Genomic DNA, 19,623 nt, shown 5'->3' with positions numbered 1-19,623 from the left:
CGAAGGCCAAAGGGGACCTCAGGCTCATTCTGGACCTGCGAGGCCTAAACCAGTACATGGTATAACTCAAGTTCCGCATGGTCTCCCTGGCCTCCATCATTCCCTCCCTGGATCCCAGAGACTGGTACGCCACCCTCGATCTCCAGGACGCGTACTTCCACATTCACATATTTGAGGTCCACAGGCATTTCCTCTACTTCGCGGTAGGACAGGAACACTACCAGTTCACCGTCCTCCCGTTTGGCCTCTCGATGGCACTCTCAGTCTTCACAAAGTGTATGTCTGTGATGGCGGCCTACCTCAGGTGTCGGGGGGGGGGGGGGTGAGTCCAGATCTTCCCCTACCTCTAGCTGATCAAAGGCAGCTCCAGCTCACAGGTACAGGACCACGTAACACTCATCTTGTACACATGTACCACACTGGGGCTGCTGGTAAACAACAACAAATCCACACTGGTACCAATACAACAAATAGAGTTAATTGGCGTGATTCTCAAAGCTACATCAGCCAGAGCTTCCCTCCTGCCGGACAGGTTTGAAACCTTGAGGGATCTCATCAGGGCAATCATGATGTTTCCTGTGACAACTGCCAGGGTGTGCCTCCAACTCCTGGGTCACATGGTAGCATGCACGTACGTGGTACGCCATGCCAGACTCAGGATGCGAGACAGGTTGGACAAAGTCCTCACCGTGCCCGAGTCTGTACTAACCTCCCTCCTTTGCTCCGAGAGGTCCCGTTCTGGAGTTGCTCCCCAACTATAGAGCTGGTGTCCGATGCATCGGACTAGGGGTGGGGAGCCCATGTGGGAAACCTCCAGACCCAAGGCCTGTGTTCCGCGCAGGAACTAGGCCTGCACATAAACGTCAAAAAACTCCGAGCGGTCCGTCTGACCTGCATGGTCTTTCGCCCGTGCCTTACGGGCAGGGTAGTCAGAGTTCTCACGGACAACACGGCCTTGATGTTCTACATCAACAGGCAAGGCGGGGCCCATTCCTCAGCCCTCTTCCAGGAAGCCCTCTGACTGTGGGACTTTCTGCATCGCCCACAATATCAACTTGGAAGCCCACCACTTTCCAGGCATCCAGAACTCTCAAAGGATCACCTGAGCCAGGACTTCTCCTCCCAGCAGGAGTGGTTGCTACACCCAGAGGCGGTTCACATGATCTTCCGAACATGGGGCACTCCCCAGGTGGACCTCTTCACAACCAGGCAGATCTGGTTCTGCTCCAGGAGGGGCCTGGGCAAGGGTGCGATTTCCGATGCCTTCCTTCTGTCCTGGTTGGGTCAGCTGTTATATGCTTTTCCCCCAATTCCGCTGATCAGCAAGGACCTGGAAAAAATCAAGACGGACAAGGCTCATGTCCTCATGACTGCCGCGGCATGGCCCAGACAACACTGGTATGGGACTCCTATGAACCTGTCCATTTCCCCCCCCCATGGCCACTACCAACCCGCCCAGACCTTTTCTCTCAGGACCAAGGTTGCCTCCTCCACCCCAGCCTCGCAGCTCTCCACCTCACGGCGTGGTTGCTCAATGGTTAGACCAAGAGGAAAGGACTTGCTCGGAGGGCATCCAGTGAGTCTCCTGGAAAGCAGGAAGCCTTACCTGGCAAAATGGTCAAGATTCTCTCGGTGGGCTGCTGATTGCGGCGTCTCACCAGTGGCTGCCCCACTCCAGCTTATACTGGATTACTTCCTTCATCTCAGAGCCCAAGGCCTAGCGCCTTCATCCGTCAAAGTGCATCTGGCAGCCATATTGGCCTTCCACCCGCCCATCCAGGGCCACACAGTATTTTCTCATGCCATGACCAATTGATTCCTTAAGAACTTGGATCACCTCTTTCCTTACATTAGGCCCCGGTTCCACAGTGGGACCTGAACTTGGTTCTCGCTAGGCTGACAAGGCCTCCATTGGAGCTGCTTGCCACATGCTCCTGGTCCCACCTTTCTTGAAAAGTAGCCATTCTTGTGGCAATCACGTCTGCTAGGAGAGTCTTGCAGCTCCGGGCCCTGACTTCCGAACCCCCGTATACGGTATTTCATAAAGATAAGGTCCAGCTCTGCCCACACCTTTCATTCCTTCCCAAGGTGGTCTCCGCCTATCATATGAGCCAGGACATTTTCCTTCCAGTGCTCTGTCCCAAGCTGCATGCGTCTAGTGAGGAGTGCCGTCTCCACATGCTAGATGTGAGACGGACACTGGCTTTTTACCTGGAATGAACAAAACCGTTCAGGAATTCTTCACAGCTGTTCATTGCCATGGCCAAACGCATGAGAGGTCAGCCTGTCTCCACTCAGCGGCTCTCCAGCTGGATCGCTTCATGTATCTGTACTTGTTACGACCTGGCGGAAGTTTCCCTGCCACCGAATGTGAGAGCGCACTTGACAAGGGCGCAGGCCTCGTTGGCCGCCTTTCTGGCTCACGTCCCTGTTCAGGACATTGCTCCTTGGTCATTGGTCCACACGTTCACCTCACATGCGATCGTCTCCCAGACCAGAGAGGACGCTGGGTTCGGCAGGGCACTGCTCCATCCCGAGTGTCTGGGAACTCCTACCCACTTCCAACAGATATAGCTTGGAATCACCTACTGTGGAATGCACATGAGCAATCACTTGAAGAAGAAAAGACAGTTACCTTTTCCGTAACTAGTGTTCTTCAAGATGTGTTGCTCGTGTCCATTCCACATCCCACCCTCCTTCCCCTCTGTTGGAGTTGTCTGGCAAGAAGGAACCGAGAGTGCGTGCAGTGGCCCTTATACTGCACCATGGTGGCACCACTCCAGGGGTCACAAATGGCTCTCCCCTATGGGTACTGCTAGGGGAAAAACATCCGGCACTGATGCACGTGGAATGGACATGAGCAACATATCTCGAAGAACACCAGTTACGGAAAAGGTAACTGTCTTTTCTTGTGTTATGAGAAGGAGTAAATAATACTTCCTTATTTACTTTCTTCATACCAGTCATGACTTTGTAGACCTCAATTGTATCTCCCCTTAATGGTCTCTTTTCCAAACTGAAAAGTCCCAATCTTATTAATCGCTCCTCATATGGAAGTCGTTCCATACACCTAAACATTTTTGTTGCCCTTTTCTGAATCTTTTCCAATTCCAAATATCTTATTTGAGATGGGGCGACCACATTTGCATGCAGTATTCAAGATGTGGGTGTACCATGGATTTATTATCAAAAGATAATCTGAGCAAACAATAAGGCTTGTGGTTTTTAACTCAGTTTTTACCCTTTGTTTGGCAATACGTTTGCCTGATACTGTTTGGCAACATAAAAATCCCCCGGAACTCCTACACATAGGAGATGGAATATGCCTTAAGACCTGATTCTGATTCCAGTGAAATCAATGACAAAGGTCGCCTAGACTTCAACAGGAGAAAGATTGAGCCATTAGTTCTAATCAGAGATAGAGATATGTTCTTGTCTGTCTGTGTCAGACATAAAATAAGAAGAGAGCATCTAAACAATGATAAAAACATGGCAGTTCTCTTGGTTATACCACATTATTTGTTCAAGACTGCAAAACATGTTAAGAATAAAACTTTATTTCTGAAAAACTGTCAGTAAGGCGTTCACATCAGAATGCCATAACATTATTTTTTATACTCTGCTTTATTTCACAGGATTTATGGAGTCAATGTCTTTCATGCTTAATATTTTAAATCTGTAATAATTGACACATAAAACATACCATTTGATTAAAAACAGGCTATGCAAGAAAACAGCTCTGATGTTTCCATCTGAGTTCTACAGTTTCTCATCTGTCATCTTTGCTTAGCTAGAGCTCAAATCCATGCCTCAGTCAGTTTATACTTGTCATTATTTGTCACTTCAGAGTAAAGAACCAAAACTAAAGTATCATAAAACTAAATTACCTCTCAGGAGAAAGGGAGGCAGTAATCCCTTCACAGGGGCGGCTCTAGGTATTTTGCTGCCCCAAGCACGGCAGGCAGGCTGTCTTCGGCAGCTTGCCTGCGGGAGGTCCCTGGTCCCGCGGATTCGGCGGCACGCCTGTGGGAGGTCCGCCGAAGCCACGGGACCAGCGGACCCTCCGCAGGCAAGCCACCGAAGGCAACCTGCCTGCCGCCCTTGCGGCAACCGGCAGAGCGCCCCCCGTGGCTTGCCGCCCCAGGCACGCGCTTGGCGTGCTGGTGCCTGGAGCCTCCCCGTCCCTTCATGGCAAGGCAGAGGTTATTATGAGCTATATTCCCCCGTATCTTCATGCACTATATTTGCCTTTGTAGGAGGAAAACACCCTAACCTCCATAAGGGCCTGGATGTTAAATCTGCTCTCTCCCACCAACAGACATTTTTTAAAATTAATTTTTTACAGCTGGATTGAAAATATTGCAGTTGTAATGTATTTATGTAATAAGAATCAACAGTTTTTATTAATCTGAAGGTCTGTTTTTATTGCATCTATTTCTCTGTAATAATACCTTTATTTGTTATCATGCAAAAATTACAAGGTGCTAAGAACCCAGGTATACTCCTAAAAATATAGATCCAGATTGCCACTTCCTGGAGAGAGGACCAAAGGGACTGAAAACTCCTGTGTGTTGGACTATAGAGTTGGCAAGAAATTGCCCCCTCTAGTGGAGTAGAGAGTTAGAGGGCTGCAGAGCAGATGGCAGTCAGGGCCTTCCAACCATGTGGACCAAGTCTGTCAAAATAAAGGCCAGTCTGTATAGATGGCTGTCCCTCTGTATAGCCTCACCTTCGCTTCACTATCACAGAGGTTTCCGCCATTGGCTACACAGAGCAGCCTTGGAGAGAACTCAGTAGGAATGCAAATGGTTACTACCCCAACATTTAACTATTTTTAGTATGTTACAGCTACAAATGTCAAAAGGTTAAATATGTTATACTCCGATTAGAAACCTTATTTGGTCAAATAAAGTAAACTCAAAAAAGCCAGCCCCCCCCACCCCCTCAACTGTGAAATTAGATATTTTGTCAGTGAACAAATCTAGAGGCATCTGACCTTCTCCGATAATACATTTGTGTTACCTGGCTAATGGCATTTCACATCTAGATCTTTTATTTCACAGTGAATTGTGGTTTAATATTTAAAAAAATAAGAAATCAAGAATTTAGTATTGAGATGTTGTTCAGAAGATAATCCAGTACTAAAACATAATAAAGAAATATGGTCTGTGTTAATGACTATGCGGACTACTGTAAAAACACAGGAATCAGTTTGGGATCTGCATGCAGTTCCCAATGTTCTTTTCAACAATTAAGGGACGGTCCCAGGATCAATAGTTATGAATACCAATGTCCTCAGTGCAGCTTTCAAGTTCTACAGGGATGCAAGTCACAGAGTAATGTTTAGTGTTCTTAAGATCCTTAAGGAAATTCCCAACTAAAAACAGATTACTTTGGGTAAAGGAGTTAGTCATAAATGTGCACCTTTATTTAAGGGAGGAAAACCTTTAAGGGATCATTGTAGTTTACTCAAAAGACACAAATGTTAGCTTTGAAAGTAAATGTTTCACTTTAAAACAAAAAACAAATCAAACCAAAACACCCTCAAACGCTAAAATATACAGATGTACATGATCATCAAATCACAGTTCTGCTCCTGTGTCATCACTCATAGAATAACTGGTAATCTGCACACAGTCATATCCTCAAAAACCTACATCTTTATGGCATCAGTAACTGAAAATTGATCTATCTGGACTAGTTTACTCTTGTTAATTATACAGTAGCATTTCCAAAAAGTGCACCTGTCTTTACATTTCCATTGCTTCATAAAATACGCCTGTCATCTTAAAACCACGCAGTAGCACTGGAAAAATACAGCCTTTTACAACTCTTTGCCTAAAGCAATTGCATTCACAACAATTCCACAAAAACATCCAAGATATGAAATTTAGGAGTGTTCTCATACTGTTAGATTTAGGATAGATATGCGGTTACCACAACTAGAGGAGTTTACATGCCAGAGACATGCAGGGTGACAAAGGTCGCAGCTGTCGCCCATAGACAAATCAAAACCCAAAACCTTGCTCTCTAGGGGAAGGAGGAGCCCAGACCTTAGTAGAGATGGGAGTCACAAACTTCACATACAATAGTATCCACACTATTGGAGGGCCATGCCAGTGACTCCCTCTCACCCAGTGAAGACAAGACCCTTGCCTTCTTTCATCAGAGTGAATTGAAGTTGGCAAAAGTTTCCGAATTACTTACCGTTTCCAGTGATCAGGTTGCAAAATATGTGGAAACTTAAATGGGGCTTTTATATAGAATACAATTCCTCTAGAAATCACATAGGAAAATAATTAAAACAATAGTATTTGCATATATTTGAGAAAGATCTAGTATCATTCTATGATTAGTCGCTAATGATAGCTAGGTTTTCAGAAACAGATTGTCACAGCTTTGAGATGCAGGGCTTGAAAACCAGTTGAGATAGCTAAATGAACTACGCAGCACCCTGAATGTCTATGTTTTAATGGCTGGAGGAACAGTTCTGCTGCAGTTCATGATTGCACACCTCAAGTACTTCCACCTCCTCTTCATCCAAATTTGCAGTATGTGCTGCTTTGTGTGGGAAAGAGCTAAGGAGCTTCCTGCGTATTGGAGAATAGCAGATAAATGAGAGAGTGAGCAGAACAGTGAGTGGATTGGGCAGCAGAGGGGAAGGAAGCACAGTGGAATAGAATACCAGGGCACCAGCAGGGAACTGGCCAGGAGGGGAGCACTGGGCAAGTAGGGACCCAACCACCAGGAGGCTAGGGTTTTCTCATTTCCCCACTTCTTTCTCTTTCCTCAATTTCTTTACTTTTTCCCCTCTGTTTCCTTTGTTCTCCCCTCCCCTTTATTAACAGGACATATTGAGGTGCATTGACTCAGCTGCAGTTGCCAGATGCATATTGCCTGTGGATCACCAGCTCAGGCAAATGCAGGGAGTGTTCACTCAAGAGCATTAACTAAGAATAGGAACAGCAATTCCAGAATACCTCCCGGTGTGGACACTATTCCAGAATAAAAATCACTTTATTCTGAATTAGTATTAGTGTGCTCACAATTTATTCCTCAATGGCTATTCTGATCAATTTCCCTGTTTAGAAGGCCCAAGTATCTAAATGTTATATGATTGTATTCCTTTTAACTGAAGTGAGGTGGTGTTGGTTATGAGGGGTGTGGCTGCTCAGCTATTTTTGGCTCTTGGCAAGTAGGCTTATTTTTCAGGCTAACGGGTGTTGGGTACATTTTTTCAAGTCCTGATTACATTGATGCATCAGGGTAAGTAGAGAGCACAGGAAATTTTTTCCTTTCTCTCACACACCCACTTCAAAGGTATCCAGAACACTGGTGTTTTTGCTCCTCATGCATTCATGAGAGAGGTGGGCTAGTGTGACCTGAGGCACTGTGCCCCCATAAGGGGGCATGGCTGGGAAAGCAGGCCCTCTTCTTCTCCTTCAACTTTAGAGGCTAATGCTGGGGGCATTGTATGCTGCAAGAGTATATTATTTGTTGAGCATATTCTCCTTGTACCAGGGCAGGCATTTTACAAGATGGAGTACTCCACAGACAGCACGTGATTGGCAACTGCTGCAGAGACAGTACATCTCCACAGCCACCTTCAATACAGTTGTGGCTGTAAAAGCCACACTGTTAAATTGAATTAATATTACTTCTTTTTAAATTGGGTGTTTTGAATTTTATATATCTCTGTGAAATAGAATTAGTGCAGTGTTGTATATTAACATTAGATAAATGACAATGACAATTACTTCATGTACGTTGTAACTTTAATTGTTTGCATTGTGTGTGTTGTGCATATATATTTACATTGTATATATTTGTTTTTGTACAGAGGTAACTCTTAAAATCTCTGGTTTAGATAACATCTCCATGGCGTTTTCTTATTCTACCTTGTGGTGGTCCTGGCACAGCAGCGCCCCTTTGTGGCAGAGGTGGGATGGGTGTCAGCACCTCACCACGCTCCAATCCTTGCGTCCACCTCCCTGCAGGTGGTCAATTATGGCCTCTCGGCCTTCTTCCTCACTATCGCCTCTGTCTGGTTGGGTAGCATGGCCTAGCGGCCAGAGTCCATACACCCCCCCCCCATGAGCAGGGTAGCACAGCCTAGTGGCCAAAGTTTATACAGTCCCCATTCATGAGCAGGGTAGCACACCTAGCGGCCAGAGTCCATACATCCCCTGCTTATGAGCAGGGTAGTGCGGCCTAGCGGCTGGAGTCTCTAGGATCCCTCATGGTTCGGTGGTGAGGGGATAGGGGGACTCGGGCCCACCCTCTCCACCGAGCCCTAACCCAGGGCCCTGGTAGCGGCAAGCTCTCCTTGCCATTTGCTCAGCAGGGATCCACCCACAACACAACACCAAGCGGCAATATAGCTCTAACATTGTTTGTCTCTAAAGTTCCCCATGGTCACTTCCTACCTGGAATACCAGTTCATCTGTGGCGGGGGGTCCTCCGGTCTGTTCCTCCCCATGACGTCCTCTGTCGGGGGTCTCAGGTAGTGCCTCGGCTTGGCTGACTCCTGGATCCTGGCGCGCAGGTTCTCCTTCTTCAGGAGCTAGCAGCGCACATCCTTCCCCTCCAGTGGTCAGCCCCGACTGAGCTGATCTGCAGGCTTTTATACCTGTTCTCCAGTTGGAGCATGCCCAGCAGAGCTTCCGGGGCATGGCTTCCTCTGCTAGGAAGGAAGGGTTAACTTGTGCAGTACCAGTGCGGGGCCACTCTGCCCCATCACATACCTCATATTTATGGAATCCTGAAACAGTACCAAAACTATTTTAAGTAAATCAAAAGTGTGAAGTTTTAAAGTGTGGTCTAGATGTGTATTTTTGTCTTTTGTTATCCTGATTTTATAATTTATTAAATCAATAAAGAATATTTTTTTAAAAATTCAGCTAATTGGAAACCACCTTCATAAAACTGAAAAGGTTTGACTTAGAATTGTGCAGTGGATGGAAGTTCCATTTTGTTAAGGATTTTGAAATTTCAAAATTTGGCTTCATTCCAAATCTAAGTGAAACTTTAAAATTTCAAAATTCTCTGAAAGAAAATTCCTTCCAAATTTGTTTTGGATTAATCACAACATTTTTATTTACAAAAATGAACCATTTTGTTTAGATTTTGACTTTTTATTGTATATAAATACATAATTTAATATATAATATAATATATTGTATATACAATACATAATATAATACTAAATAAAAAATTCTAAACAAAAAATCATTTCAAAATGAGGGTTTTTTCTAGTCTTGTTTTTTTCTAAACAATTTCATGCAGCATTTTGTTTTCAGTGGAATTGCATTCTGATTGAAAATGGCTCCATCTAAGTTTTCCCAGCCAGTTCTAGTTTTACTGTACTTTATGCATGAAACTTGCTTTTGACTGGTTGCTTATTTTTCTTTCTCTTATCAAGTAAGCAAGGGATCTCCTTCTGTAGTTTTATTGACTGACACCAATCTTAGATGGTACTTCACACCATAACTGCACACCATTTGTACAGCATTACTTGAAAGGGAAAAAACAAATATAAGGCCTGATTCTGAGAGCTGCTGAGTACCCTCGACTACCATTGAAGTCAGTGAGAATACTCGTAGGAGCTCGCTCATGTTGTAACTGCTTTACTTGGGGGGGGTGTTAACGTAAGCTTCATTTTGTTAGAACATGAAGGATATCATATTTGTGCACATTTATTTATTATTAGTTTAAATTTTCTTTAATTTCATTGTCAATTACTTTAAAATACATAATTTCTAGCAAATGTAATTAACATATGCTTATAGTTCTTCTTGGGCCGCCATCAGGCCCCCGCCATTGACCTCAGGCACATCAGGACCTTCTCCTCCGGGTGTGGCAGGCCCCATTAACCCATAGAGGAGGAGGGTGCAAGAAGAGAGACGACCGGATTACGGGCGAGATGAGGAGACGCCTGTCAGTGGCGCGCCGTCATTCGCAGCACCAGAAGAACGGCCTCCAACTCCGACGCGCCAACCAGATGGCCTCCTCTTAGATAGATTTTTTTTTCTTGGGGGGGTGCCTGGGTTCACAGAGCTAACCCTCAGAATCCCGCCCTGAATTCTCAGCGCTGCTGAGAGAGGCAAGTTAGCCCTCCAGAACTCTGATCCAAAGCGCGGGACGCAGAGCAGAGGGCTCGAACGGTCGGGGTAGTGGTGACCGCGCACGCGCGGCGCGCGCGTGGTGGCTCACCTCCCCACCTGAGGTCAGACACACCCTCCAGGCTGTTTTCTGAGAAAACGGATGCAGAATCCCAGTCCCTAAGGATCACCAGGCCAGGTCTCGCCGTTTAACAACCGCCGGCCCCCCCCCGCCGCCGTGCGTCAGGGGGGGCGCAAGGCGCAGCAGCCGCCCAACAAGGCTCAATGAGCCAAAGCAGCCGGCCTTGCGGGGCCGAGGCCCCCATCCACTCCCCCCCCATCCTCCATTTGTTTTTTTTGTTTTCGGCCGCCTTCTTCGCGCGCTTCCTTCCGTGGTCTGCTCAGCTGGGTGGACAGCTGGTCCCAGCAGCACCACAGCGGCACTTCTTTCGCCCCACCCACCCTCCCCCACACCCACCCCCCTCCCTCTCAGGGACCCCCCTCATACAGGAGGTGTCCTCTCTCAGGGCTCTGTTGAGCTGGGTGCTGGGTGCCTGCCTCCTCAGGCCTCTCAGGCGGGGCAGGGATCAGATTTCCCAAGAGCCCCCAAAGGAAAGGAGGTGAGGGTCCCTTCCTTGGAGCTGGGGAGCTGAACAGACTACCAGTTTGCGGTGTTACTTCGCTCTCTCCCCTGCCCGAGGGTGTCACCAAGTGCATGGCGTGGGCGTGGCCTCTCGTCGTCGCGCCGAATCCGTATGCATACCCCTATCTCGCGACTGGCTGATCCGTGCGCTCTCGCACGAGCTGGTGACGCGGGCTGAGGCTCCGCCCCGTTCCAGATGTGGCTGACTGGTACCCGCCCCACCCACCCCTGAGATCTGGTGTGGTCACGGTCTCACCCCCCACTCTCCACCCCTGCACACTCAGGGCCTCTGGTCGCCCAGGAGCTCCCCTCCGGACTCCATCTCCGATCGTTCCTGTCCCTGACGGGGGTCCCCTCGCCTTTCCGCTGCCCCCCCGCTCAGTCCACGAGTGTATACCCTGCTCCTCGAGCATCGATCCGGGATCCCATTCCCCCCCGCTATGGGATCTCATCTCCTCAGAGGACGGCAGGCTTTGTCACCCCCGCAACCTGCAGCTGCATCTTACAGGTTCCTGGAGTCGGTACAGCAAGTTCTCCTGAAAGCAGAAACCGTCCACCACACGCTACCTGGCAAAGTGGAAACGCTTGCCCTTTGCCTGCGATCTCATCAGCAAGGTCTTAACCTTCCCCCGCCCCCGACGTCCTCGACTACCCTCTGGTGGCTCCTGCTCCCTCGTCCATCTCACCTGAGACGGCCCTTCTCGCAATCACATCCGGTAATCAGGAGATCTTCCTCCCGGTTCTTTCCAAAGCCGCACACCCTCACTCGAGCATTGACCGAACTAAGTCCTTCCGGCGTTCCCGAGCAATCACTGAAGAAGAAAAGACGTTTACTCACCTGTAGTACTGTGTTCTTCGATGTGTTGTGTGCTCCTCCCAATTCCGCCCTCCTTCCCTTCCCCACTGTCGGCCGCGGCAAGAAGGTTTTTGTTTGGTTCTATTTTTTCTCTCTCCTTCAACTTTCTCTTTCACTGGAATTTTCTGACATAAAATGTTACTTGGAATAATGGAGGGTAGCTGCGTATGCTGTGACACATGCTATTAAGGCCTTAAACACAAGCCTTTCCAAGGGTTATATATGAAAACAATTGTATAGCAGCATTAATTTTCTGAAAATCAAGTGAAAAAGTGCAGAATACAATATTGTTCCATTAAATATATTTGCTTATTCACCTTGTGTCCCTTTGGTTGGCAACTTCCCAGGTATGCTGTACGATAAAAAACAAAAATCAAACCAAAAGGGAGTTAATTGAGGCATTAGAAATGTATATTCACTCTAAAATAACCTTGAAGAACAATGGAAAAATCTCCTACATATTGACAATCAAGGCTGTGTTTTCACAATAGTCTCTTAAATTGCATGTTCAAAGTATCCAGAACCAAATATTTTGCAGACACAGGTGGGGTAAGGTAATTGAATGCATAAATGGTAATTTGTGTGTGCATCTATCTAATTTGCATATGCAGATTGGGAGAAGAAACAGCTTCATACTCAGGTTCTCTATGGAAATGTAGCTCTTTATGGATATTTTGTGTACTACATCTGTCTTTGATTTGTTTTTACCACAATAGCTTATTAGAATGTGCTCACTGCAGCTGTATGACATGGGTCCTTGGTCAGAAGAAAAGGGGCTGTTGCCCCTTTAAGAGCTCCCTGTGCAACTGGTAGCAGAGCGGGCAGGGGTATACTGGGCTAGAGCAGGTAGGAGCAGGAGGTGCTGGCTCCTTCTAGCTAACTGAATGAGGGGGGCTTATTTATACCCCATGAAGCAGGTACCTGTTTGTTTAGCACAGATTGGAAAACTGGTACTGTATTTTCAGTTTATTTTTTAAAATCCCCCTGAAACCCTCTCTCACCTGGTTTAGGTTGTCAGCATCCACCCTCCCACCCATGAAATCTGAAAAGGCCTGGGTTCCTTCATGATGTGCTGTGGGCATTATGCTAGTCGCCCCTTTTTCCTTGGGGGCTGAGAAGGAATTTTTCCCCTCACTGCCAAATTGGCTGAGGAGGGATGGGGGGTGGGGTTTGCCTTCCCCACAGTGGATTTGGGACCCAGTGAAGTAGGATTGGGGGGCTAGGCTATAATGTTGCAACGTAGTGCCTAAAACTTGTGCCAGATTTCCAATGCAGATACTCATTATGGAAGGGCTATGGTTATTGGATAAAATGGATTGGAAAAGGATGGAAAGGAAAGTATCCTTTAATGGAGCTGAGGAAGTGGGGGTTGAGGCTCCTGTTTCAGATACAGCGGGGAGCTGATCCCCCCTCCTTTTATAGCCCCCTTAACCCTCATGTGAAGGGAGGACAGCAGCGTCCCAGCAATGGGATGGCTGGAACCAGGTTGGGAGTTATGTGGACATTTTTAAGGAAATGATGATGACCTGCACTGTGCAATGTATTTTTAGGTATTCCCAGATATTTTAGGTGAATAAAGTTGCAGCCTAATTAAACCACATCCATTGTCTCCTGGCTGGATGACAGCAGCTATTATGCTATACAATTATATTTGACACACAAGTACACCTTATTAAAAATACATGTGGCAATATATTGTATACACAATATTTTAAGGGGGAATTTTTTATAACAGATAAATTCGAATTTTCCAAATTCTTATGTATTTTAAATATTTTTCTGCACATTCTGTAAAAATCTGCTATTTCGTTCTAGGAATTTCATTATTTCAAGTGGGAGAGAGAATGCATAAATAGCGTGGTGTAGCAATACTCTTGTTAGTTAACATTTCCTTGCCAGTCTAGAATAAATACTAATATGAAGTGGCTACTAATGATAATTTAAATGAGAATGTACTGGTTATTGGCCATGTGGCCACTCTTTGTATAAACTATAAAAGAGTAGTTTCTTATTATCCTATTTTGTTCTAGGGCAAATATGCATAGGATTTTAACTCCCTTAGAGTACATGCAAAGTGTATTGTTCCTATTCAAAGCAAATACAAGGCTAGATCATCATATTTACACTGCCCTAGGTGAAGACCAGACTTTGAGAATCACAATTCTGTTCCTGCTTCTTCCTTGCTTCATGTGGGAAAAAAGTCAGCCCTGTACCTGTCTCAGTTTACTTCCCCGCTCCATGACAGTTCAGCTGCTAAGGCTCCACCCACTCTCTGCTCATGCCTATCCACTCCCTGTCCACTTTCCCTCTTGTGTAAGTAGCAGCCCTAGGGGAGCTGATCTTCCCCTTGTGCACAAACCAGTAATGTAGGTAGTCTGGTCATGGAAATAAGCAGGTGCCTTATACCTTGTAATCCCCATGAATTGGCGTCTTGCGATTGAGCTCACAGCAGATCATCCTAATTATGAGCTTGATCCTCAGAGGTGAGGAGCCCCCACAACTCCCATAGAAGTAAATGGGACTTGCAGATTCTCTTACCTCAGAGACATGCTCTGTATTGTTAATTCCAAAATACAGTAATATGTGACTAAGGAAGGTGTGTTTTTGGGGAAGTGATACTGTATCTTCAACATTTATATTAACAGTAATTCTTTTTTTTTTTTTTTTGCTGTAGAAGATAGTTTTGGTCACTTTCAGATTGATGCCAACAATGGTGAGTTAAGAACAACTGAAACTCTTTCATATAATTGGAGACCTAACTACAGAATACTGGTCACTGCAAGTGACCAAGGAATGCCTCCTCTTCAAGGACATGCAGTTGTTAACATCCAGGTACCTGTTTGTTTAGCACAGATTGGAAAACTGGTACTGTATTTTCAGTTTATTTTTTTAAAATCTTTTAGAAACCCAAAGGATGAAGATGTTGAAAGTAAAATGTATATATTTTGATATAAAGAGCATATCTTCTCATCAGAATTCTCTCTAGTCTAGATATTGTTCTACTGAACCAGGAAATTAGAGGATAAACATATTTTGCCTAATTTTGAAACCACTGCATTATTACGGGTTCAGAAGTTTGACGTGTAATTTACAGCATTCATGTCCTTTTAGGAAGAGATTGTGAACATGAGAGGAAAAATATCCAATAAAGAAGTTAAAAGTGGAGCAGAGCCTAGACAAAGTGAAAAGAAAATACAGAGAGAAAATAGAGAAATCCTGAAGACAAAATACTTAAAATACATGCAATTTCCCCACTATACCATGCCCTTCTCTGCCTGCCCGCACTCCTCATGCTGGCTTGTATGGAGCTGTCAGAGAGATCAGCTCTGCCATGCATGGGGAGTGTTAAATCTACCTTCGTGCCCTCTCTGTAGCTACCCACCCGCTGTTCATCAGAACCACAGTAGATCTACTTTGTCAGGGGTCTTCTGTAATCCCTTAATTATAGGTTGAATGTCACCCAGAATATTGTTCATATATCACCAGTAGGAAGGTTAATTTTTGGTAGTTTTAAGGAATATGCTAAACATTTCTCAATCATGAGGCTGTTGCAGCTCAACTATTGAAGAGTTTCTCCCATTCTGAGATAATTTCAATGATCTGTGGTGAAGGAAATTCTAATCCTCAACAAAATCAATTGCCTATTCATATTTGGCAAACTAAATTGTGGATGGTGATTTCTGTGACAACACCACATCTCTGCCACAGGAGGGAAGGCAGCTCAAGAATAAAACTGGGTGAAAAACAGTTTTGCCATCCCATTAGAATTTGAGACTTTGAAAAATGTTCCCATCTCAGCTCTATTGAGGAGCTCTGCTGCTGGGAGAGAGCAGTGGGGATGGAGCCTCTTTGTGGAGCTCATGAGATTCAGGGGAGGGGAGATTACCTCTTGTTCCCTACTCTGCTCCAACCTTAAGTGCAATGGTGGTTGGAAGGATAAATCTGGGTAGTGACTTGTTGGAGGATTTTCTAAGGCTGATTTTTAACTTTTGTTAAATTGCAGGGGAAAAGGGGGGATTAAAGCTTTTTCCTGTGTTACAAGTATACAATTGTGAGGGCTGTTCTGTCCTTGATGTTTGTTAATGGGAATTATGCATGAACAAGCTACAAATGACTAGTTAATTAGTAAAGAAAAGTATATTGCAAAAAATCCCAATAGTAGCAATGGAAAAAATATTGCTGTCTTTGTGCTTTTGTTTCAGGTAATCCCATTTTCTAAAGGGAGATCTGTCTTTTCTCAAGATATCAGGCACTTTGTCATACCTGAGAATTTTAAACCTGCACAAATATTGAGCTCGGTGAAGTTGCCTGGTCATTATCTGCAAACCAACAGAAAATTGCATTTTAGTATCTCTGAAGAAGAGGATGATGATCATTTTGAAATAGATAGTTCAAAAGGGGATCTGTTTCTTTCCAAGGAACTTGACTATGAAACAACTTCTCACTTCCTTCTGAGAGTTGTCATGAAGGATTATAATAAGAATCCTCCACAGAACTACACCGTTTTCCTCAGTATTGATGTAGAAGATCAAAATGACCACTCCCCTTATTTCCAGGATAACTTCATAGTGATTGGCATACAGGAGAATGTACCTGTTGGCACTCTGGTGTACACATTCAATGCAAAAGATGGAGATGGCAGTTTTCTGAACAGCAGAGTACAGTATTCCCTAGAAACGAGTGACTCTGGTGAAAATCCATTTCTCATCCACCCTTCATATGGCACCTTGATCACAGCAAATCCATTAGATAGAGAGGTCACTCACTCAGTTGTCCTGACAGTGTCTGCATCAGATCAGGCAATAAACTTGACAGAGCGCAGACTTGGTTCCCTGACAGCAAAAATTGTCATTTTAGACATTAATGACAACAGTCCCCATTTTGTTTCTTCCTCTCTTTCCTATGTCATGGAGAATGCAGAGGTAGGCTCTCTGGTACATCACATAATTGCAGAGGATCCAGATGAAGGAAGGAATGGACAAGTTACATATCACATTCTTTCAGGCAATGAAAACAAGGCATTTATGTTAGATAAAACCACAGGTACTGTATATTCTTTATAGATTCTTATGCTATGCTCATCACCATAATATCTGCCCACCTTCCAGGAGTTCATTGACCAGTGTGACTAATATCTGTCACAGTTTTGTTTGTTCAACCTCTCTCTAAGGGGAGAAGTGTGTGCATTGGAGTGTTTTGTTTTAGATGTGCTTTTTGGGGGGAGGGATAGCTCAGTTGTTTGAGCATTGGCCTGCTAAACTCAGGGTTGTGAGCTCAATCCTTGAGGGGGCCACTTAGGGATCTGGGGCAAAATCAGTACTTGGTCCTGCTAGTGAAGGCAGGGGGCTGGACTCAAGGACCTTTCAAGGTCCCTTCCAGTTCTAGGAGATAGGATATCATTATTACACACAGCTTTATATTAGAGAATGCAAGGTAAAAGAAGGACACCTTGTACTTACAGAGGAAGATGGTGATATTTGTAATGGCCCTTAGTTCCCATTGGAGTTCATTCCCCACTCTCAGGCTGGCCCCCAGGAAAGCTCTGTCTCCTGCACAAGATCTGTAACACTGATACCATGTCCATTTCAAACATGAATCCAATTTTTCTCTTTTTATAAGGGGTGTGCAGTTGTACATCTTTTTCAGAAATAGTTGCTACCACTTATTTTTGGTTTATACTCTCATTGCCAATCCTTTCTGTGATTGCAGGCCCATGTATGTTAACTGTTTCTCTGTGGGACTCTTATAGCTTTGGGACAAATTTCTGGAACAAGAAAAATTTTTCTCTCACACTGCTCTTTTACTACCAGGGGCACATAAATATTTTTTAAAATGATGAAAAAGAACCCTCTCAGGTGTAGAATAAACATCACATTTCCTATATGAAAGAGAGAGAGAGAGAGAGAGAGAGAGAGAGAGAAAGGCTATACATACTGCAAACTGTCTGGCATTGGCATATGGACTTGGAGTTTATATTCTGTACTATTTACCAAACATTTGTAAAGTCCTCTGGACAAAAAAAAGTTCCCTTTGGACCTGATCCTATATGTTTTATAACATTTCCTATTGTCTACATGATGAGCAATATGGAATTGGCCCCTTTATGGCAAACTAAACAGCACCACGGATCATTCATCAGAAAGCAATAGGGTAGGTGTCCTCCCTCTTGGTAATGAGAGTGTAACGAAGAGAGACAACACATACTTGTCAGACCTTGCTCTAGGACTTTCTCAGAGCTTGGAACTACTACATAGTAGTTTAAACTACAGCTGGAGGGTGACTTAAGAATAACTAAAATTGTAGGAAAGGGGAGACAGGGAAAGATTCAGAAGAAGAAATATCCCAGGAAAACACAGGTTTTGTGAATCTTGAACAACTAGTGTGTTTAATCAGTTTGCTTAATTATTTTTCCCATAAGGGGAAGGATTCTAGTTGGTGAATACTTCAATACATGAAAGGTGTATCTGTGTCATAAGGCTAATGGCTCTTATAAACAGACTTTCAGAGCTGTAGAACAGTTCCGGGTTGGGAAAAGTGCTGATTAAGAGTTCAAGGTAAATAAGTGTTAAAAGGATACTTTACTAAAATCTGACTTTCAAATCCTACTTTTCAATTAAACAGAGAAAAAAATGAATGCAAAATATGAATGAACACACAGAAACAAAGCAAAGAATACACAATTCTGAGGAAGCAACAATATGAGTGTGTGTTAATACCATTTAACAGTTCATTGTACTTTGTGGGTTTTGGAATACAGTGGCCACTGTGGGCTGGTCTTCAATCAGTACAGCAGGAATCGATTTAGCAGGGCTAGTGAAGACCCACTAAATCAACGGCAGATCGCTCTCCGGTCAACCCTGGTACTTCAGCTCCCCAAGAAGAGTAAGGAAAATTGACCAGAAAGCATCTCCCATCGACACAGCACAGTGAAGACACCGGGGTAAGTCAAACTAAGCTTTGCCAACTCCAGCTACATTATTCACATAGCTGGAGTAGCGTAACTTAGGTTGACTTACCTCCATACTGAAGACAGACCCTGTGTAGTTACTATTTGAAAGACCCACATTTTGTTCATGAATTAAAAATCCAACAAAGGGCCAGTAAACCAAAAGAAAGCTGAAAAGGGCTGTGTAAGTATACTTGTATGCTTAAAAGACAATTACCATAAAAATGGCACCATTTTATCAAGTTCAGATCCCTCTTTGTATTCATAGTAACATCTGATGACTTTCATGACAAAATGTTATTCGTGAGTTAACACTACAGATAAGAGTTAGTGAGTTGGATTCTGTTCTTTCTTGTACACCAACACAGTTGTTTTCTAAGGGCTTGACTACATGAACTTTAGTTCGTGGCAAGCTGGGGTGTGACTCTACCCAGCCTGCCGTGGTCCAACTGACATGCATCAACAGTTCACAAAAATGCTTTGGTTTAGTTCTTTTTGAAACAATTAGATCAAAGCACATTAATGAAGTGTTAATGCACGTCAGCAGGGTGCATGTGGACAGTGAGAGTGTGGCAGGCTAGTGTGAGGAAGATTCCCCCACCATCTGACTGCGAACTAATTGTTTGCGAAGACAAACCCTTAGTTCCAATCAATTACACCAGTGCAACTCCACTGGAAACCCGATAGGGTACTTCTACATAGGGATATAAGACCTGCAGTATCGTTGTGACTGGGCTGGGTCAGCTGACTTGGGCTTCTGGGGTTTGGGCTAAAAATCATTGTGTAGACATTTGGGCTTGGGCTGGAGCCTGAGCTCTGGAACCCTGCGAGGGTGGAAGGTCCCAGAACTCAAGTTTCATCCCAAGCCTGAATGTCTACACTGTAATTTTTCAGCCGTGGAGCCTGAGCCCCATGAGCCCAAGTGAGCTGACCCAGGCTAGCCATGGGTTTTTTTATCCCTGTGTAGACATGAATGAAATGTGCTAATGCAGTGGTTCTCAACCAGGGGTCCAGGGCCCCCTGGGGGGCCGTGAGCAGGTTTCAGGGGGTCTGCCAAGTATGTCCAGCATTAGACTCA

General features: G+C 44.8%; 1 protein-coding gene across 1 annotated transcript in view; it reads left to right on the top strand.

Annotated features, from left to right (window-relative positions):
- Positions 1 to 19,623, top strand: part of DCHS2 (dachsous cadherin-related 2) — a 255,889-nt gene that overhangs the window by 165,315 nt on the left and 70,951 nt on the right. Inside the window, exons 8-9 of the mRNA XM_039540929.1 lie at positions 14,274 to 14,431; positions 15,802 to 16,642. Of these exons, the coding sequence (XP_039396863.1) occupies positions 14,274 to 14,431; positions 15,802 to 16,642 (999 nt within the window). The remainder of the gene's footprint in view (positions 1 to 14,273; positions 14,432 to 15,801; positions 16,643 to 19,623) is intronic.

This window comes from Mauremys reevesii, linkage group 5 (genome assembly GCF_016161935.1).
Source record: "Mauremys reevesii isolate NIE-2019 linkage group 5, ASM1616193v1, whole genome shotgun sequence".
Lineage (NCBI taxonomy): Eukaryota > Metazoa > Chordata > Testudines > Geoemydidae > Mauremys > Mauremys reevesii.
The sequence above is the reverse complement of the archived record's forward strand: the minus strand, read 5'-3'. Positions and strand labels throughout refer to the sequence as shown.